This window comes from Felis catus, chromosome D1 (assembly GCF_018350175.1).
Source record: "Felis catus isolate Fca126 chromosome D1, F.catus_Fca126_mat1.0, whole genome shotgun sequence".
Classification (NCBI taxonomy): domain Eukaryota; kingdom Metazoa; phylum Chordata; class Mammalia; order Carnivora; family Felidae; genus Felis; species Felis catus.
In genome coordinates, this window is record NC_058377.1 from 100,843,845 (window position 1) to 100,863,493 (window position 19,649).

At 43.4% G+C, this 19,649-nt stretch overlaps 2 protein-coding genes across 2 annotated transcripts; both read right to left on the minus strand.

Moving 5' to 3' along the window:
• Positions 1–936, minus strand: LOC101098086 (olfactory receptor-like protein OLF2). Its single transcript, XM_011286836.1, has one exon. It carries the CDS (start codon positions 934–936, stop codon positions 1–3), a length of 936 nt encoding a protein of 311 aa, XP_011285138.1.
• Positions 937–18,409: 17,473 nt separating this feature from the next.
• LOC101098577 (olfactory receptor 5W2-like) lies at positions 18,410–19,345 on the minus strand. The gene has a single exon (XM_045038152.1). The coding sequence runs from the start codon at positions 19,340–19,342 to the stop codon at positions 18,410–18,412; it is 933 nt and encodes a 310-aa protein (XP_044894087.1). The 5' UTR covers positions 19,343–19,345.
• Positions 19,346–19,649: the final 304 nt, after the last annotated feature.

Consider the following 19,649-nt stretch of genomic DNA (forward strand, 5'->3'; position numbering starts at 1 on the left):
TCAATGAAACCACTTCCTATTTTTAAGTTTTTTCCGAGCCTCTTTCACATCTTTGTTCCGCAGGCTATAAATCACAGGGTTTAACATGGGAATCACAAGGGTGTAGAACAAGGAGGTCATTTTGTCTTGATCAAGAGAGTAGGAAGAACTCGGGCGGAAATACATAAAGAGCAGGGTTCCCTGGAAAATTGCAACAGCAGTTAAGTGGGAGGTGCAGGTGGAGAAAGCTTTGAACCTCCCCTCAGCAGAGCGGATCTTTATCACTGCCAGGATGATATAACAGTAAGACACAAAGAGCCCTGAAAGGGTAATCAGCTCAATGAAGCCAAAAATGGTGAATATCACTAACTCATTAACTTGGGTATCTGAGCAAGATAACAAAAGGAGAGGTGGGACATCACAGAAGAAGTGGTTGATCACATTTGATCCACAGAAACATAACCTGAATGATAATATTGTATTTGCAGAAGCATCCACAAGCCCTACCATGTAAACCCCAGCCATGAGCAGAAAGCACACTCTGCTGGACATGTTGGCCGTGTAGAGCAAGGGGTTGCTAATGGCCTTGTACCGATCAAAGGCCATCACCGCCAGCAGTAGGCACTCAGAATCAGCAAAGGTACAGAAGATCCAGAATTGCAGAGCACAGCCATAGAAAGGAATTGACTTTATCTTGGTAATGAGGCCCACCAGCATCCGGGGCCCAATTGCTGTAGAATAACAGAGGTCACTGAAAGAGAGGTGGCTGAGGAAGAAATACATTGGTGTGTGAAGCTTAGAATCCATTCTAATTAACATGATCATCCCGAGGTTTGCAATAAGAATGATGAGATAAACAATTAGAAATGTGACAAACAGGGTCACTTTAATTCCAGGGTTATTGCTAATTCCCAGGAGAAGGAATTCATTCACAGAAGAGCAATTTTTTCCATCCATTCTTCTTTATTCTTCCAAAATGCTCCCGAAATAATCAAGAAACAGTATATCAAGGTTTTAATTCCTCTTGAAACTCAGAAAAATACAATCTATACATGAGAAAGGTTTTGTTTCAGATATTATATTCTTTATCCTCAGAAAATAGCCCAGAAACATTTCATTGTTATACTGTTGACAAAATTAATGTTTGTGATAGAATTTAAAGTTTGATTATCAATTTGCACATCACCTACCAAATATATGACTTGTGTGCACCTTCACTGCTTTATCTCAGCAATCATGAATGAAAACTCATCACAGATCAAACATAATATAAAAGTCACACCTAAAGGCAAAGCTGAATTTACAGCTTTATGTCTGAAAAACAAATATCAAATTGAGCCTAAAAGCGATTACACTTACTCTGTTCTTCAAAAACCATGATTTGTTCAAGCCTGTGTGTTAAAACTGGAAATCATGAACAGATCTCTCATTTAAACATCATGAACACGAGTGTCTAGGTGGCTCAGTCTGTTAAGCATCCGACTGTTGATTTTGGCTCAGGTCATGATCTCACAGTTAGTGAGTTTGAGCCCCACATCAGGCTCCGTACTGACAACATGGAGTCTTCTTGGGGTTCTCTCTCTCCCCTGCTTTCACTGTCCCTACGCTTTCTGAAAATAAATAAATAAACTTAAAAAATTCATAGAAGAAAAAATAAAAGTAATGAACAATACAACATTTTTACTGTTTTGCCACATTATTATTACTTACACTCAGAAATGGTGGTCTGGTACCAAAGCTCATGTAGAGGAAAAATGCTAAAAACAAATGAAAAGAGAAATAACATATACAATTACATCTCTTTGGATTTAAACCTAACTTTTTCATCAAAAATAGAGCTGAACAAGAAATTATATTTTTCATATATAGGCTTCTGTTTGTTTATATATGTATGTGTGTGCAGGCACCTGTCTTTCTATTGATATGTGAGAATTGGAATATAAATGATGGTCTTATTTTGCTTTGGATTGGAGTAAATATGGTATGTGGTTCATATGGGGTTAGATGTATATAAATTAGTATTTGCGTTGTGATATTTCAATTATTATTGTTTTTAAAAATTAAAAGAATATCTTAGATTTGCATGTACCTTTTCATACGATTTAAAAAAAAAGTTTTTCTTCTTTATTTTGGTTTAGGTAAAACTATACATTTAGTAATGAAAGTTACTCCAAGGGGAATTGGGGTGGCCCAGTTGGTTAAACTTCCAGCTCTTGATTTCAGCTCAGGTCATGATCTCATCGTTGTGAGATCGAGCCCCTTGTTTGGCTCTGTGCTGACTGTGGGGAGCCTGCTTGGGATTCTCTCTCTCCTTCTCTTTCTGCTCCTCCCCTGCTTGGACTCTCTCTCTCTCTCTCTCTCAACATATATAAATAAACTTAATATGAAATTACTTCTAAACAACCTCTTTTATCAGAAGTACATATTTTTGCCATTAGATTGCAGATTATTACCCAAAGGAAGTAAGTAAAAAAAAATTCACTTACAATGTCCTAAATATTTGATTCCTCATTTTTTCAAATGCAAGGTTTTTATTCTTTACTCTTTAAATTTAGTGACTCAGAAACCTACCTGTGATGAGCAAGTCTTTCTGTGCTTGCCCCTGGTAGCTGAACACTAGAGATTGCATTTTATTTTTACTCAGTGTCATTTGGGACTGAAATCTCTCAAGCCTTTGCCCTCACACTTAAACAAACATGTGATTAATTCGATTTCTAATTCTGCACTTTCCCTGGTGAACATAGCCGACAACTTCAGCAAAGACCAATTCTTTGCACTTGCACCAAATTGTTGTTAGGAAGGTGAGATGATTTTTGTAGTATGGTTTATTGCTATCTTGAGTTTATACCGTCTTCTTCCAGACTTCTAAAGAAATTCAAATTTAATTATTTTATCTCAAATATTATTCCTTTTGTTTACTTTATTAAATTAATAAATTTGTTAAATACAATGATTATTTTATTTGTTAATTATTTATTATTAATGATGTTTATCCTGGTTCTTTCACTTCGAAAAAAGTCTCTTTCCCCTTCCCACTTAGTAAGTATAAAAATCGGGGCACCTGGATGACTCATTTGGTTGAGCATCTGACTTCAGCTCAGGTGAAGATTTCATGGTTCTGGGTTCAAGTCCCATATCAGGCTTTGCACTGACAGTGCAGAGCCTGCTTCAGATTCTCTGTCTCCCTTTCCCTGCTCCTCCCCTGCTCACTCTCTCTCTCTCAAAAATAACTAAACATTAAAAAAATTTTAAAAAAGGAAGTAGAAAATTCCTCAATGTTTATATTTTCATTAATCGTATTTGATGGCATTCTTTCAACCACATATTACCTAACAGGATTCCAATTATTTTATGCCTGTAACATCCACTCCATTCAGCACTTTTTCTTGACTTATTTTTATTTCATTCAGATATTTTATTTCATCCATTCAGATATTTCATTCATATATTTTCATTTCTTTCAGTCTTTTACTCCATTGTAAGCTCCTGAGAAATAATAGCTACTCTTGGCTAATTTTTGTATACCCTGCAGCCCTAATACCAGGACTTTCACAAATAATGCCTAATTTAATATTAGTTGGTATTTTAAGTGATTAGATAAGTGGGTAACAGAAAGAAGAGGAAAAATGAGTTTTGCAAACTGTTTCCACTAATAGAGATCATAGGTGCATGTGTACATAGAAGAGGTTTTAGGGAACACCACAGTTTTATTTCCTTTTTTAAACAATTTGGTGTGCTTTATTTGTTGCAATTTTTACAAAGTTAAGAAGTATTAAAGTATAATTTTCTGTCCTTACCAAATATTGTTAAAATAGCCATCCTACCTAAAATATCCATTTTACCAATCTACATATTTAGAGCAATCCCTATCTAAAGTCCAACAGTGATTATCACATAAGTAGGAAAAATAATCTTAAAATTTCTATGAAACAAAAAAAAAGACCTTAAAAAGCCAAACCAATCTTGAGAAAGCAGAACAAAACTGCAGGCATCACAGTATCTGATTTCATACTGACAATATTAATTCTTCCAATGTATGAGCATGGAATCTCTTTCCAATTGTGTCTTCTTCAATTTCCTTCATCAATATCTTATAGCTTTTAGTGTGAAATTTGTAAAATTATTTCACCTCCTTGATTAATTTATACCTAAGTATTTTATTTTTTTGTTGTTAAGACATTTAAAAAAAAATATTTTTCTGGCTGATCACTGTTAGTGCATAAAAAGAAACTCATTTTTTTTGTATATTAGTTTTGTATCCAGCAACTTTACTGATTTTTTTTTTTTTATTAATTCTAACTGCTTTTTGGTGGCATCTTTAGGATCTTGTATATATACAATATCATGTCACCTGCAAATAAAGATGGTTGGATTTCTTCATTTCCAATTTGGATGCTTTTATTCTTTTCTTTCTTAATTGGTGTGGCTAGGATTTTTACTATTGTTTCAAATAAAAGTGGCAAGGGTGGACATCCTTGTCTTGTTCTTCATGTGAGAGGGAAAGTTTCACCTTTGTCCTGTTGAGTATTATATTAGCTGTGGACTTGTTACATATGATCTTTATTTATGTTGAGGTAATTTCACTCTCTACCCAGTTTGCAGAGATCTTTACCATAAAAGGATGTTGAATTTTGTCAATTGTTTTCGCTGCAGCTATTGAGATGATCATATGATTTTTATCTTTCATTTTGTTAATATAGTATAACCCACTGATTGATTTAGGGATGTTGGACCATTCTTGCATCCCTGGACTAAACACACTTGATTATGGTTTATGGTCCTTTTTTATTCACTGTTGAATTTGGTTTGTCAATATTTTGTGGATGATTTTTCATCTATGTCCATCAAGGATGTTGGTCTTTAATTTTCTTATAGTGTCTCTGCCTGGTTCTGGTACTAGGGTAATGCCGATCTCATAAAATGAGTTTGAAAGTATTGTTTCTTCTAATTTTTTGAAGAGTTTGCAAAGAATTGTCTATGACACCTTCATAAAATTTTGATAGAATTCACCAATGAAGGGATTTGGTGTGAATTTTCTTTTTTGAGGAGGATTTAGAATACTGATTTAATCTCTTTAATAGCAGTTGGTTGTTCAGATTTTCTATTTATTCATGATTCAGTCTCAGTCAGTTGTACGTTCTAGAAACTTATTTACTTTTTCTAGGGTGTCCAAATCATTGGCATATAAATGTTCATAGTAGTCTCTTATTGTTCTTTGTAATTGTTTGCTATCAAATGAAATGTATCTTCTCTCAGCTATAATATTATTTATTTGAGTCTTCTCTCTTTTTGTCTTGGTGAATCCATCTAAATATTTTTCTATTTTGTTTATCTTTCCAGAAAACCAGCTCTTAGTTTGATTGATCTTATTTATTTTCTTTTTAGTGTCTTTTTCACTTATTTCAGCTCTGATTTTTGTTAGTCATTTCCTTCAAATGACTTTAGGCCTAGTTTGTTTCTCTTTTCTAGTTCTTTATGATATAAATGTAGGCTGTTTATTTAAGATCTTGGTTTTTCTTTTAAAAGTTTTTTTTTTTAATGTTTATTTCTGAGACAGAGAGAGAGAGAGAGAGAGAGCATAAGGAGAGGAGGGGCAGAGAGAGAGGGAGACACAGAATCTGAAGCAGGTTCCAGGCTCTGAGCTGTCAGCAGAGAGCCCTACATGGGGCTCAAACACTTGAGCAGAGAGATCATGACCTGAGCTGAAGTCTGATGCTCAACCGACTGAGCCATCCAGGCACCCCAAGATCTTTGTTTTATAACTGTAACTTTCCACTTAAAATTGTTTTTGGTGCATTTTCTTTTGATATGCGGTGTTTCCATTTTTGTCTCAAGAGATTTTTTGAAGTCTTTCTTGGTTTCCTCTTTAACCTATTGTTTTTTTTTTCAAGAACATGTTGTTTAATCTCTACATATTTGTAAATTTTCCAGTTCTTGTCTTCTGTTTGATTTCTAGTTTCATACTATTATGGTTGGAAAAGTTACCTGAATTGATTTTACAATTCTGTGGCATTTCTTTTTTTTTTTTAATTTTTAAAAAATATTTATTTTTGAGAAAGAGAGACAAAGTGCACACAGGGGAGGGGCAGAGAAAGGGGGAGACACAGAATCTGAAGCAGACTCCAGGCTCTAAGCTGTCAGCACAGAGTTCAATGTGGAGCTTGAACTCCCAGACCGTGAGATCATAACCTGAGCTGAAGTCGGATGCTTAACTGACTGAGCCATCCAGGTGCCCCCAAAATTCTGTGGCATTTCTGAATGGAAACCCTGTTGGCTATTGTAGTCAGATGATCTGGGAACACGTTCTTCAGATGGCAGCTGCAAAAACTGGGGTGCAGACATGTGTACAAATTCCTTCCAGGAAGATACTGGTGACTTGGGGTTGGCAGGAGGGAGAGAGTTGGGGACATGTCCACAGGCTCCTTGGTGTCCAGGGAGAATCCCAGTCAGCCCCTAGAAGCATGCAAAATCAGAAGCCGGACACTCAGTCTGTTAAATTGTATAAATAAATCTCATTCAGGAAAAGACTGAGGAATGGTCTTTTCTATTATCTTTGCTCTGAGCCCTGGTGTGATAGCTGCATCTCCTATTTTATTTGCTATAGTCTTATGACTCTTGTGATATAAGACTCATTGACCTTTGGAGCCAGAGGACTTGGAGGCCTGTCCCTCTAGTGGGATTATTAAATGGTGGTGTTAGGAGCCAAGCTCCTAGGCCCTATGGAATGAGAGTTGGCGCAAAGAACCACACGGCACTCCGATTTCGGCAGAGAGTCTTTACTGGTGCACCAGGGCTCCCCAGTGTTAGAAAGCGGGAGAGCCCCGATATACGGGGTTACAGGTCTTTTATACCATTTTGAGTTACATTTGCATACAGGCTGGTGGTAGGCTCTCTGCTCGGTGGTGGTTAGGGTTGGGGGTAATTTCGTCCTGGGAAAGCTTGGGAAATGGAGTTTCTCTCGGCAGATGCAACTTGGAGCCCGGGTGCGAAGCGGCAGGGGACCTCTGGTTTGGGAGCGTAAGCAGGTTTACAGAAGCGAGATGAAAGCGGTCATCGTTATTTATGTGACAACCTGTTCCTGTCTTGCGTAGGGAAAGGTGGGGGTACAGCTCTCCCAGGGTACGGATGTCTAACTGCAGATATCCTGTTTGTCAACTGGTGGAAGTGCAAGCCCTGCAAGTGAGGCGTTACGGAACTGAAGATAGGGTGGGGGTGTGTTATTAAGCTAAGCAGGGGTCTTTCATTCCCCCATTTTCTTTTGGCGTCGAATGAAACCTTTCATTCGATTGTATCTGGCCTTTCTGCGTCAAATTGTCTTAGTTGGTGGTACTGTTGAGTTAGGACCAAGGCCTGGATGACAGAGAGTCTTTCTCTTATGAATTGTACCAAGCGGTTGAGGATGCAAGGTCCGAACATCAGTATTAATAGTAGGAGTATTAAAGGGCCCATGAGGGAGGAGACTAGAGTGGTAAACCAGGGGGATTTGTTATACCACCCCTCAAACCAGCCTTGCTGAGATTCGAACAGCTTTTGTCTTTGTTTGAGTCTCTCCCTCAGCTTGGCCATGCTGTCTCTCACTATTCCTGTGTGATCAGCATAGAAGCAGCACTCTTCTTTGAGGGCAGCACATAACCCGCCTTCTTGTAAGAACAACAGGTCAAGTCCCCTCCGATTTTGTAAAACCACTTCTGAGAGGGAGGTTAGGGATCTTTCTAGTGCCGAGATGGATTCTTCTAGTGCCTGTATGTCAGAATGCATAGCGATTTGTAACTGCTTGAACTGATTAGTTTCTATGAGAGTTGCGGTGCCTGTCCCTATGCCAGCTGCTAAACTTCCCATAGTTAATCCCCCTAGGAGCAGTGCTACGGTGAGGGAAACTGGTTCTCTCCGGAATCTGCCGCCGGGTTCGTAGTGGCCATAAATATATTCTGAGTCATGGTAGAAGATTTTTGGCCAAAGTTCAATTAGGATGCAATAGTCGGCAGTATTATTGAGTACCTGGAGCGAGATGCATGGCGTGAGTCCGGTGTTACAGACCCAGTACGTTCCGTTGGGAGCGGTCAAATAATAGGGACCCTGCCCGACAGATGGTATGGTCTGACTACAGAGATTCTGGTGTGAGGGTGGAATTTTCCCAATACATAGGCCATGACCGGTGACTTCAGTTAAAGTGAGGCCATGTCGAGGTGTAGTGCTACATCTCAGTGGGGCATTCGTATGGTTAGTAAAGTTCCCAATTATAGCAACTCCCTGATAGTAAGGGGGTTTAGCCGTTAGGCAGAGCCAACAGTCCTGAGTTTGATTTGGGGCCGTAAGGTTGAGAGTTAAGTATACCCCTTGTACAAGGTTTAGGAGCCTATCTCCTGTGCCCGGTCGAGAGGGGGGGGTCGGGTATCCTAGACTGGGGCTTAGAGTGGAATTAACAGGGTTAATTCCCGGTGTCTGAGTTGGGGCCCTTGGTGGCTGGACTGGGATGGCTAGCTGGACCGGAGCTTTTTGATCGGCCAATACTAGGTTGGGACCTACGGTTTGGGTGATTGTATCTATTTTTAATTTGATTTTTAGAACAATCCCCCTATCTTTTCCCGGTAGGTACCATCGGAGTCCCCATGTGTAGCCCGTCTGCCATCCGAGAGCCCGTTTTCCTGAATCTGTAAAGGTAATCTTAAGAGGTAGAGACAGGGGACTTATCCAATGATGATACCCTTCTGTGCCCTTTTTATAGTAGCAAGTGTGTCCATCGGGGTCAGGTTTGGTGTAACCTCTTGTAATGGTGATTAAGTCCCAGGAAGAGGTAGGTTGCCAGTAGGCATCGCCAGTAGTTTCGCAGCCCCATGCCGAGCAGAAATATTCTTCATATCCCCCACATCGGTGGGCAGTGGCCCTATCCCTATTGTCTCGAGGACAGACATAGAACTCTGCCTGGGCTAATCTACATCTGGCAGTGGGACTACTGCATCCATGGGCAGTCATCTGCTGGATTCTTTCCCCCATGTAGGACTGCAGGTTCTTGGGGCTTCTAGCTGGGATATCCCAAGTGTCTAATCCAGCTGCCAGCTGGCAAAAATCAGGGGTAAGTGGGGGCCACCAAGTATTAAGCGCATGGTTACCTTGGACCTCCCAGACAACTTCCCCGCTCTGGGAGTAGATTTGCCAAGTCAAGGTATAAACCTGATGTGGGTTCCCCTCTTTGACAATTTTAGCTCCAATTCCCGCCCCCAAGCTTGTGAGGACCCACAGAAAGACCATTCCCGCTGGGGGTTTCATTTTGGGTTTGTGCAGGGACAGGGTGGATTAACAGTCAGACACGGGAGAGTCTTATCTTAAGAGGGTTCTCCGAACGGTGGAGCTTCCAGGTTTTGGGAGCTTTCGGTCCAGGGGTTCTTGGGGCTGCCTTGGCGTGCGATGCGTGAATCCAGGCGGCGATCCCGTCAACCTTTATGGCGGTGGGCGTGGTCAGCAGGACGATGTAAGGTCCCTTCCAACGAGGCTCCAATCCTTGAGAGCGGTGCCGCCGGACGTACACGGAGTCTCCTACCTGAAATGGGTGGCTAGTTTGTGGATGTCCTGGCCGGTACAGTTCGGCCAGGGGTGTCCAGATTTGGGCCTGCACCGCTTGCAGCCCTTTTAGTCGGGCTTGTAAATCAGTCTTAGGATCGGAGGGGGAGAAGGAATTGAGCAAGGTTGACAAAGGGGGGGGTCCCCCATAAAGGATTTCATACGGGGTGAGCCCGAAACGGTTGGGCGTATTTCTGGCTCTTAACAAAGCCAGAGATAGGAGGCGTCTCCAATCTTTTAAGCCAGTCTCTAAGGTCAATTTAGTAAGGGTCTCTTTTATTGTTCTATTCATTCTTTCTACCTGTCCTGAGCTCTGGGGCCTATATGCACAGTGTAATTTCCAATTAATCCCCAGTGTCCTGGCGAGCCCCTGACTTACCTGGGAAACGAAGGCCGGCCCGTTATCTGACCCGATTACCTTGGGAAGTCCAAATCTGGGGAAGATTTCTTCTAAAATCTTCTTGGCTACCACGTGTGCCGTTTCTTGTCGGGTGGGGTAGGCTTCTACCCATCCTGAAAAGGTGTCTACAAACACTAATAGGTACTTATACCCCGCATGGTGAGGCTTTACTTCAGTAAAGTCTATTTCCCAATAGACTCCTGGGCGGTTACCACGAGTCCGTTTTCCTTCCGGCACTCGGGTAGCCCCAGCGTTTACCTGTTGACAGACCTTACAGGCGGAGGTTACCTGTTCTATGAGGGTGCCTGCCTTAGGGATTAAGAAGTCAGTTTTTTTAATCAGTAACTTCAGCTTCTGATTACTTAAATGTGTCCAGGCGTGCATTTGTTGGATCATTGCCAGGGCTTCCTTTCGGGGAAGGACTATCTTTCCTTCTTTTTCCCAGTCTTTAGTGTCCTGATTCAGTATAGCCCCTATGGCCTTTGCCTCTTCCTGGTCTTCTGGGGTGTAAGCATATTTGTTGGTCGTAAGATTGGTTTCTTCAAGTTTTGTGGTCAAAGTCAACGTTTCTGCCACAGCGACTTGCCTGGCTACTTGGTCTGCCTGTCTATTTCCTGTTGCAATTGGGTCTTGTCCTTTCTGATGCCCGGGGCAATGAATTATGGCTACTTTTCGGGGAAGAAAAAGGGCCTTTAATAATGCAATGATTTCAGCTTTGTTTTTAATTTCTTTTCCTTCTGAGGTTAGTAGGCCCCTTCTTTCATAAATACTCCCATGTGTATGAGCCGTTGCAAAGGCATATCGGCTATCTGTGTATATGTTAGCCTTTTTCCCTTCGGATAGTTCTAGGGCCTTGGTGAGCGCTATCAGCTCGGCCTTTTGTGCAGACGTGCCAGGAGGTAGTGATTGTGCCCATATGATGTGGTGGCCATCTACTACCGCCGCTCCCGCCCTCCGGGTACCTGAGTCGATGTAACTGCTCCCGTCCGTATACCAAGAGTGATCCGCATCTGGGAGCTCTTGATCTTTAAGGTCTTCCCGTGTCCCATGGGTCTCAGCCAGTACTTGCCGGCAATCGTGTGCGCTCTGTTGGTCTTCCGGTGCCGGTAGCAACGTGGCAGGGTTCAAGGTAACCGGAGGTCCAAATTGGACGTGGTCTGTGTCCAGTAGGAGGGCCTGGTAGTGGGTTAGGCGTGCGTTGGTTATCCATCGGTCCGGTGGCTGCCGCACTACGGCCTCTAAAGCATGCGGGGTGATAACAGTTAGTGGCTGTCCAAGGGTTAATTTGGCAGAGTCCTTGACCAGCATAGCAGTGGCTGCCATGATACGAAGACATGGGGGCCACCCCGCTGCCACAGGGTCCAACTTTTTGGACAGGTATGCTACTGGCCTCTTCCAGGGCCCTAATTTTTGGGTTAGAACTCCTTTGGCAATTCCTTGTTTCTCGTCTATGAAAAGGGTAAAGGGCTTGGAGGTGTCTGGCAACCCGAGAGCCGGGGCGGAGAGGAGGGCCTCTTTTAGGGCCTCAAAGGCTGACTGATGTTTTTCCTGCCAGGTGAAGGGTGCACTCTCTTTCGTGAGGGCATAGAGGGGGGCGGCTAGCTCAGCGAACCCAGGTATCCATAAGCGACAGAACCCAGCAGTTCCCAGGAATTCACGTACCTCTCTGGGGTTCTGGGGCGGCGGAATGCGAGCCACAGTTTCTATTCGCCCAGGGGTGAGCCATCTTTTCCCCTCACTCAGTATGTACCCCAGGTAGGTTACCTTGGTTTGGCAAATCTGGGCCTTCTTGGCGGATGCCCGGTATCCTTTTTCTCCTAATTCCCGGAGCAGATGTCTGGTACCTAGTATGCAGGCTTCTTTTGTGGGGGCGGCCAGAAGAAGGTCATCCACATATTGGAGTAGAGTTACTTCTGGATGTTGAGTCCGGAAGTCAGTTAGGTCCCTGTGAAGAGCCTCATCAAAGAGAGTGGGGGAGTTTTTGAACCCTTGGGGTAAGCGGGTCCAGGTTAATTGGCCTGAAATTCCTCTTTCAGGGTCCCTCCATTCAAAAGCAAACAGTTCCTGGCTCTGGGGGGCCAAGGGTAAGCAAAAGAATGCATCTTTTAGGTCCAGTACTGTGTACCAGGTGTGGTCTGGGCTCAGGGTGCTGAGCAAGTTATAGGGATTGGGAACCGTAGGGTGGATATCCATAGTCCTTTTGTTGACTTCTCTTAAGTCTTGGACGGGCCTGTAGTCCCGGGTGCCAGGTTTTTTTACTGGTAAAAGAGGGGTATTCCAAGGTGAGCGGCAAGGTCGCAGGACCCCAAGCTCTAGAAATCTAGTAATGTGTGGCTGAATGCCCATATGAGCCTCCTTGCTCATGGGATACTGCCTGATAGACACAGGCATTGCCGTGGGCTTTAGGTCAATTATGATTGGGACTTGGCATTTGGCTCAACCGAGCCCTCCCGTTTCTGCCCAGGCTTGGGGAAAGTCCTGCAGCCAGGCTTCGAGGAGGTTAGTGGTGACCGGGGTTTCAAAAAGTCTGTGTTCGTCTTGTAAGGACACAGTTAAGACTTGGATAGGCTGGCCATCCCGGTTTAGCACTTGGGCCCCCGTTTCGGAGAAGTGTATCTGGGCTCCAAGCTTGGTTAGGAGGTCTCGTCCCAGAAGGGGGTACGGGCATTCGGGTGCCACCAGAAAGGAGTGTGTCACCGTCCCTTGCCCTAAGTCAACCGTGCGGCGGTTAGTCCATTTGTGAATTTTTCTTCCTGTCGCTCCTTGGACCCAGGAGGTACGCGAGGACAGAGGCCCATTTGCCTTGGTTAAGACCGAGTGTTGAGCTCCCGTGTCCACCAGGAAGGTGGTGGGATGCCCCCCTACAGATAGGGTTAGCCGGGGCTCGGGGGGGGCTCCGGAGCCCTGACATCCCTATTCGCTCTCTTCGCCTAAGGCGAGCACAGAGGCAGGTTTCTTTGAGTTCCCGGGGCGCTTAGGGCAGTCTTTGATCCAGTGCCCGCGTTCTTTGCAATAGGCGCACTGGTCTTTTCCTACTTTGGGCCGCCTCTTCGTTTCCCCTGACTTTCCTGTTCCGTTTTCTGTCACTACAGCTGCCAGGATTTTGGTTAAATGTTTATCTCTCTTTCGATCTCTTCGTTCCTCCCGTGCTTCCTGCTCTTTTGCTAGCCTAGCCTCCTTTTCCTCTGGGGTCTCCCTTTTGTTATATACCTTTTCTGCCTCCCTAACTAGTTCCTGCAACCCATAGGTTTGAATCCCATCTAGCCGTTGGAGCTTTCCTTTTATATCAGACGCTGCCTGATCTATGAATGACATGGCCACGGTAGCCTTATGTTCTGGAGCCTCGGGGTTAAATGGAGTATACATCCGAAACCCCTCTAGAAGCCGTTCCATAAAGGCTGCGGGGCTCTCCTCTTTTCCTTGGATTATGGTCCTTACCTTGGCCAAATTGGTGGGCCGTTTCCCTGCCCCCTTGAGACCCGCCAACAGAGCCTGGCGATAGATTCGGAGACTCTCCCTACCTGGAGCCGTTTCATAGTCCCAGTCCGGGCGGGTGAGGGGAAACCCTTCATCTATTTCATTGGGAAGCTGAGTTGGAAGACCTCCAGGCCCCGGCACATTTTTCCGGGCCTCCAGGAGAACTCGTTGCCTTTCCTCGGTAGTCAAAAGGACCTGTAAGAGCTGCTGGCAGTCGTCCCAGGTAGGCTGGTGTGTGAGGAGGATAGACTCTATTAGTGAGGTTAGGGCCTGGGGTTCTTGGGAAAAGGAAGGGTTATGAGTTTTCCAATTATAGAGATCGGATGCAGAAAATGGCCAATATTGGACAGTCCGGTTGACTGTCCGGAGAGGAAACAGGGAAGATTGCCAAGTGGGAGGGCCGTTCGGGTCGTCCGATCGCCGGAGACGGAGGCGGGGGGTCTGAGGTGGGGTCTGGGGAGTTAGATCGGGTGGGGCTGGAGTAGAGGATGGGGCTGACGTACAGGCGGGGGAAGAAGTTGGGGAGGGGGAGGAGGAACTGGAGGCAGGAGGGGAAGTAGGGGGCACCGGGGACAGGACGGAGACGGGGGCCAGGGGTGAATTATAGGGTGGAGGTAGTAAGAGGGGGTTGTGGGGCGGTGAAGTCTCTTCGGGGGCGTGGGGCGGCGAAGACAAAGCGTCTAGGAGGAGGGGGTCCCTTTGGGACTCATCGGGAAAAACCGGTTTGGGCGGATCTGGAGTTTGGGTTGAGGCTCGGTTTTTGGAGGTTTTCAGGGGAAGGAGGGTAGACTGAGAAGTGGGGCAGGAAGGAAGGAAGGGTTTCACCCATGCCGGAGGATTCCGGATGAGATCCTCCCAGGTGAGGATATAGGCCACTTGATCTGGATGACCTTGTGGTCCAGGATCCATTACCTTCGTCTTAACCTGTAATATAACAAAGAGGTCAAAAGTCCCGTCCCGGGGCCACCCTACAGATAGGGTGGGCCACTCCGATGAACAAAAAGTTCGCCATCGACCTTTTCGAACCTCAACGGATAGATTGCGAGCTCTTGCCTGGACGTCCGAGAAATGAGTCAGAGTCAAAGATAGAGGAGTAGTCAGTGTCTGTCCCATGGCTGTGTCGTCCTGTCCACGCGTCCACACACGCACACTTACACACACACACACGAATATGACTACAATGTCGATACAGACCAGACAACACAGACTAGACAACAACCAAGGAGCCGCGGCCAGGTATTCAGATTCAGATGGCAGGGGAGGCCTGCCTTCGGATTTGGGGAGTCTGACGAACTTGTCAGTTCTCCTCTACAAGCACCACCGAGGCGTCCCTCGGGGCCGGGGTGTGAAGGTTCAGGACACGTCTGTCCTCCTTCAACACTCCTACTGAGGTGGCCGGCCGGCCTCAGAATTCACAGTTCAGAGACAAAACATAGAACACAATACCTGTGTGCAGACAAAGGCACAGAAGTCTGTCTTCAGTCAGTCCGTCAGTGGCCCGGGCCGGAGAGTCATCTACCGACGGGGCCGGGGTTCTCCTGCCTTCCCTCGCTTCCCGGCCAACGCACCAAATGTTAGGAGCCAAGCTCCTAGGCCCTATGGAATGAGAGTTGGCGCAAAGAACCACACGGCACTCCGATTTCGGCAGAGAGTCTTTACTGGTGCACCAGGGCTCCCCAGTGTTAGAAAGCGGGAGAGCCCCGATATACGGGGTTACAGGTCTTTTATACCATTTTGAGTTACATTTGCATACAGGCTGGTGGTAGGCTCTCTGCTCGGTGGTGGTTAGGGTTGGGGGTAATTTCGTCCTGGGAAAGCTTGGGAAATGGAGTTTCTCTCGGCAGATGCAACTTGGAGCCCGGGTGCGAAGCGGCAGGGGACCTCCGGTTTGGGAGCGTAAGCAGGTTTACAGAAGCGAGATGAAAGCGGTCATCGTTATTTATGTGACAACCTGTTCCTGTCTTGCGTAGGGAAAGGTGGGGGTACAGCTCTCCCAGGGTACGGATGTCTAACTGCAGATATCCTGTTTGTCAACTGGTGGAAGTGCAAGCCCTGCAAGTGAGGCGTTACGGAACTGAAGATAGGGTGGGGGTGTGTTATTAAGCTAAGCAGGGGTCTTTCAGTGGGACATTAGATGGGGGGCAGGATATAAACCTTCCATACCTCATGGAGAAGCTGGTAGCCAGGAGTTTCTTCCCAATTGTAAATTTTATGGCAACGTTTTGTCTTAGCTTTTTCTGTGATTCAGTGTGGTTTTTTTTCTCATTTGCTCAATGTATAACAGTTGCTCAGACAGTTTCTTGATTTCTTTCAGAGGGAATTGTAGCATCTGTAGCTGTTAATTTGGGGAGGAGGGAAATTTAAGGCCTCTTATATGATCATCTTTAAAGACTTCCCCTTTACTCAAAAAAAGCTACATTTGGACAATAATATTTTCTTCACAAACTTTTTAAGTTTATTTATTTATTTCAAGAGAGACAGAGAGAGTGAGTGGGGGAGGGACAGAGAGAGAGGGAGAGAGAATCCCAAGCAGTTTCTTCCCTGTCAACGTGCAGCTCAATGAGGGGCTTGAATTAACGGACCACAAGATCATGACCTTCCCCCAAAGCAAGAGTCAGACGCTTAACTCACTGAGCCACCCAGATGCTTCCAGACAATATTTTCCTCAGTTATTGGGTATATGTGAGAAGGATGTGATAGAGGTTACAGAGGAAAGGAATGATGAAGGTTGAAGTAAGCTAGAGTACATAAAGTATTTTGATATGATACTCCTTTTTCATGTAAAATAAATAAGATAGAAGAGTCATTGTAGGCCATCCACCAACAAATCTAAAAATGTTCCCCATGATGTGTTATTAAACCCCTCATATTCAAGGAAAAGAAGTCCATGTTTAATTAAATTAGTCAATTCTATATTTGGAATCCCATTCATAGGACTCAAAATTTCCTTCTCTTTAAATTTTTTTTCCCCCTAGGTCAAACCAGATCTGATAAAACTGCTATATGTAAATCAAATCCATCTTTAGATGTTGTAATGTATAGCTGTCAAAAGGGAGAGAGACTAGTTGCCTAGAGGACATATTTACATTCCCTGAATTACCAGCAATCTACTTATACCCCATTTATTTTTGGACAATGTATTTCAGACAGTGTTTTCTACCATACTGCTGCTTATCAGTAACAATATTGACATAGTGTGTGTTAATTGAGAAAATATCATTCAAGTAGAAACACTTAACTCCTTTTATTAAAAACAGAAAATGCTCCATACATTTTTTCCACTGTGATACTGTGTGACAGGTAAGGGGTCCCACAAACGCCCCTATGGAAACGAGAAAATCTTAGGTTTACATCTTTTCTGAAATGTTTTCACACAAAGGCATTTCTAAATAGCAAATGGAAAATCTAAGGCATTCAGTGACTTTTAATTTCTATGATTGCAATTGGTAAGAGTATCCTTGAATCTTTAAAAAATTTTTTTAATTTAATTTTTTTTTATTTTCTTAAATTTTTTTTTTTAGAAAGAGAGAGAGTGCTAGTGGGGGGAAAGTGGAGAGGGAGAGAGGGAGAGAATCTTAAGCAGGCTCCACACTCAGTGGAACCCAATGCAGGCTCTTGGGATCATGACATGAGCCAAAGTCAAGAGTCAGACACTCAACCAACTGAGCCACACAGACACCCCTGTCCTTGAGTCTTAAATAGTCTCTCAAATATATGCCATACCCATGTTGTCTCAACAAGCTAACTCATTGCTTTAGCCATCAGAAAGTTGAGCACAGACAGATGAAATTGATAGATACCAAGCATATACATGGGAAAATACTCTTTGCTTCTAATGTAATTAGTATGTAGCTCTTTATAGATCCATTACCTTAGTATCCACAACCATTTTATACACTTTTTCGAGAATTACAAAATATATATATTCAAATCACATATCATACCCTCAGTTAATTGTGTTACCAATGTCTAATAAGCTCTTAAAAATGTTATCTAATATTTCATTGGGTATACGTTTGTTTTGCCATTTCTTGTCTCCGGCACCACGAAGGCACTTTGGATAACAGGGATGGAATGCTAAATCCTTGAACAAAGAACACTTAACACCTTATTTTGGAGGCAATAAGCCAAGCAATATTTAAAAAAAATGCTTAAAGGAGATCATTGTCTATGAATTATAAAAAGGGACATTTAACCAGAGCAGAGAAGGAGGAAGATAGGAAGGAAATCTTCCTTTGGAAATTATGGAAGACTTGTGGATAATTTCAGTACAATGATGTAATTTACCAAGGAACTTTACACTTCTCTTTATAACCTTTGCATGTTGGACTATTTAAATCCCAAAATGGTATAGAACCTCAGGACCTCTGTAATGTTAGACCCTCTGCCTAGAATCTTTTATTTTCCCCAGCTTGATTTTTTTTTAATTAGATCGGAGACTAAACATCATCATAGAAGGAAACCTTTCTTCTATACACTAGCTTTTGACATTTTTTCTAGATTTTTAACTGCCAGCTCTTTTACTTAATGAATGTTTTAAGACTTATTTGGGTGCTCAGTTAATTAATGTTTGTTCATTCCTCTAGATTATAGGATTCATTAGTTTGGAACCTACTGTATTTATCATGAAATTCAAAATATTAACATGTATGAAAAGTACTTAGTGAACACTCAATAGTAAATCCAAGTATACTTGCAATTAAGCTTACATGAAAAGCAAACAAATAAATATATGGAAAATCAGAAGAGTCAGAATGTTTTGCACAAATGAGTTTCTTAAATAAATTGAAGACCACAGTGACACATGACAGGTTTGAGGAAATACAGTGTCTTGTTATGGTTGAGTTTTAATGCAGATACTCATTTCTTTCAGTATTTGAGAAAATACCATAATAATAAATACCGTAAAAATAAATAAATCATACCATATAATTTTATGAAAACAACAATCACGATATGTGTGTGGGTGTATGCACATATACAGACTATAAATACTTAAAACTGTATTTTGTTTTTCAATTTTTCTAAGGCCCTTTTTACGTCCTTGTTCCGTAGGCTATAAATCAGTGGGTTTAACATGGGAATCACAAGGGTGTAAAACAAGGAGGTCATTTTGTCTTGATCAAGAGAGTAGGAAGAACTCGGCCGGAAATACATGAAGATCATGGTCCCCAGGAAAATTGCAACAGTAGTTATGTGGGAGGTGCAGGTGGAGAAAGCTTTGAACCTCCCCTCAGCAGAGTGGATCTTCAGGACGGATAGGATTATATAACAATAAGAGACAAGGACTACTGAAATGGTGCTCAGTTCAATGAAGCCAAAAATGGTGAATATTGCTAATTCGTTGAGTTGTGTGTCTGCGCAAGAGAGCAATAGGAGAGGGGGTACATCACAGAAGAAGTGATTAATCTCCTTTGATCCACAGAAACATAACCGGAATGTTAGTGTCGTGTGTATCAAAGCATCTGCCGTTGCCAGCACGTAAACCCCCGCCATGAGCAGGAAGCACACTCTGCTGGACATGTTGACCGTGTAGAGCAAGGGGTTGCTAATGGCCTTGTACCGATCAAAGGCCATCACCGCCAGCAGTAGGCACTCGGAATCAGCAAACGTACAGAAGACCAAGAATTGCAGAGCACAGCCAACGAAAGGGATTGATGTGTTTTTGGCTAGAAGGTCTACCAACGTTTTGGGCCCAATTGCTGTGGAATAACAGAGGTCACAGAAAGAGAGGTGGCTAAGGAAAAAGTACATTGGCGTGTTCAGCTGAGAACTCATTCTAATTAGAATAATCATTCCGAGGTTTGCCAGGAGATTAGTGAGATAAATAAGCAGGATGGTGGTGAATAGAGTCACTTTGATCTCAGAGTTGTCCGTAATTCCCAAGAGAAAGAATTCAGTCAAGGAGGAGCAGTTTTCTTTGTCCATTCTTCTTTGTGCTTGTTCTAAACTGCTTTCCAAAGTGACCAAGCAAATTCTAGATCAGGCTTTGGCTCTTCTGGGTACCCAAAACACCATAAGACAAAACGTGATTTTATGTTGTCTTCTTTATCCTCAGAAAAGAGTCCGGTGAATGTTCCTATTAAAGAAGCCTTGCTGTGTTATAAAAAAACTAAAAGTTTTGGGGATAGAAAGGTGATAAACTTGAATTCTAAATACATGTCATTCTTGAGATATGTTACTTGCCTTGGCTTCTGTTGTCCAATGTCAAGTAGCAGATCCAAATGAACTGTGA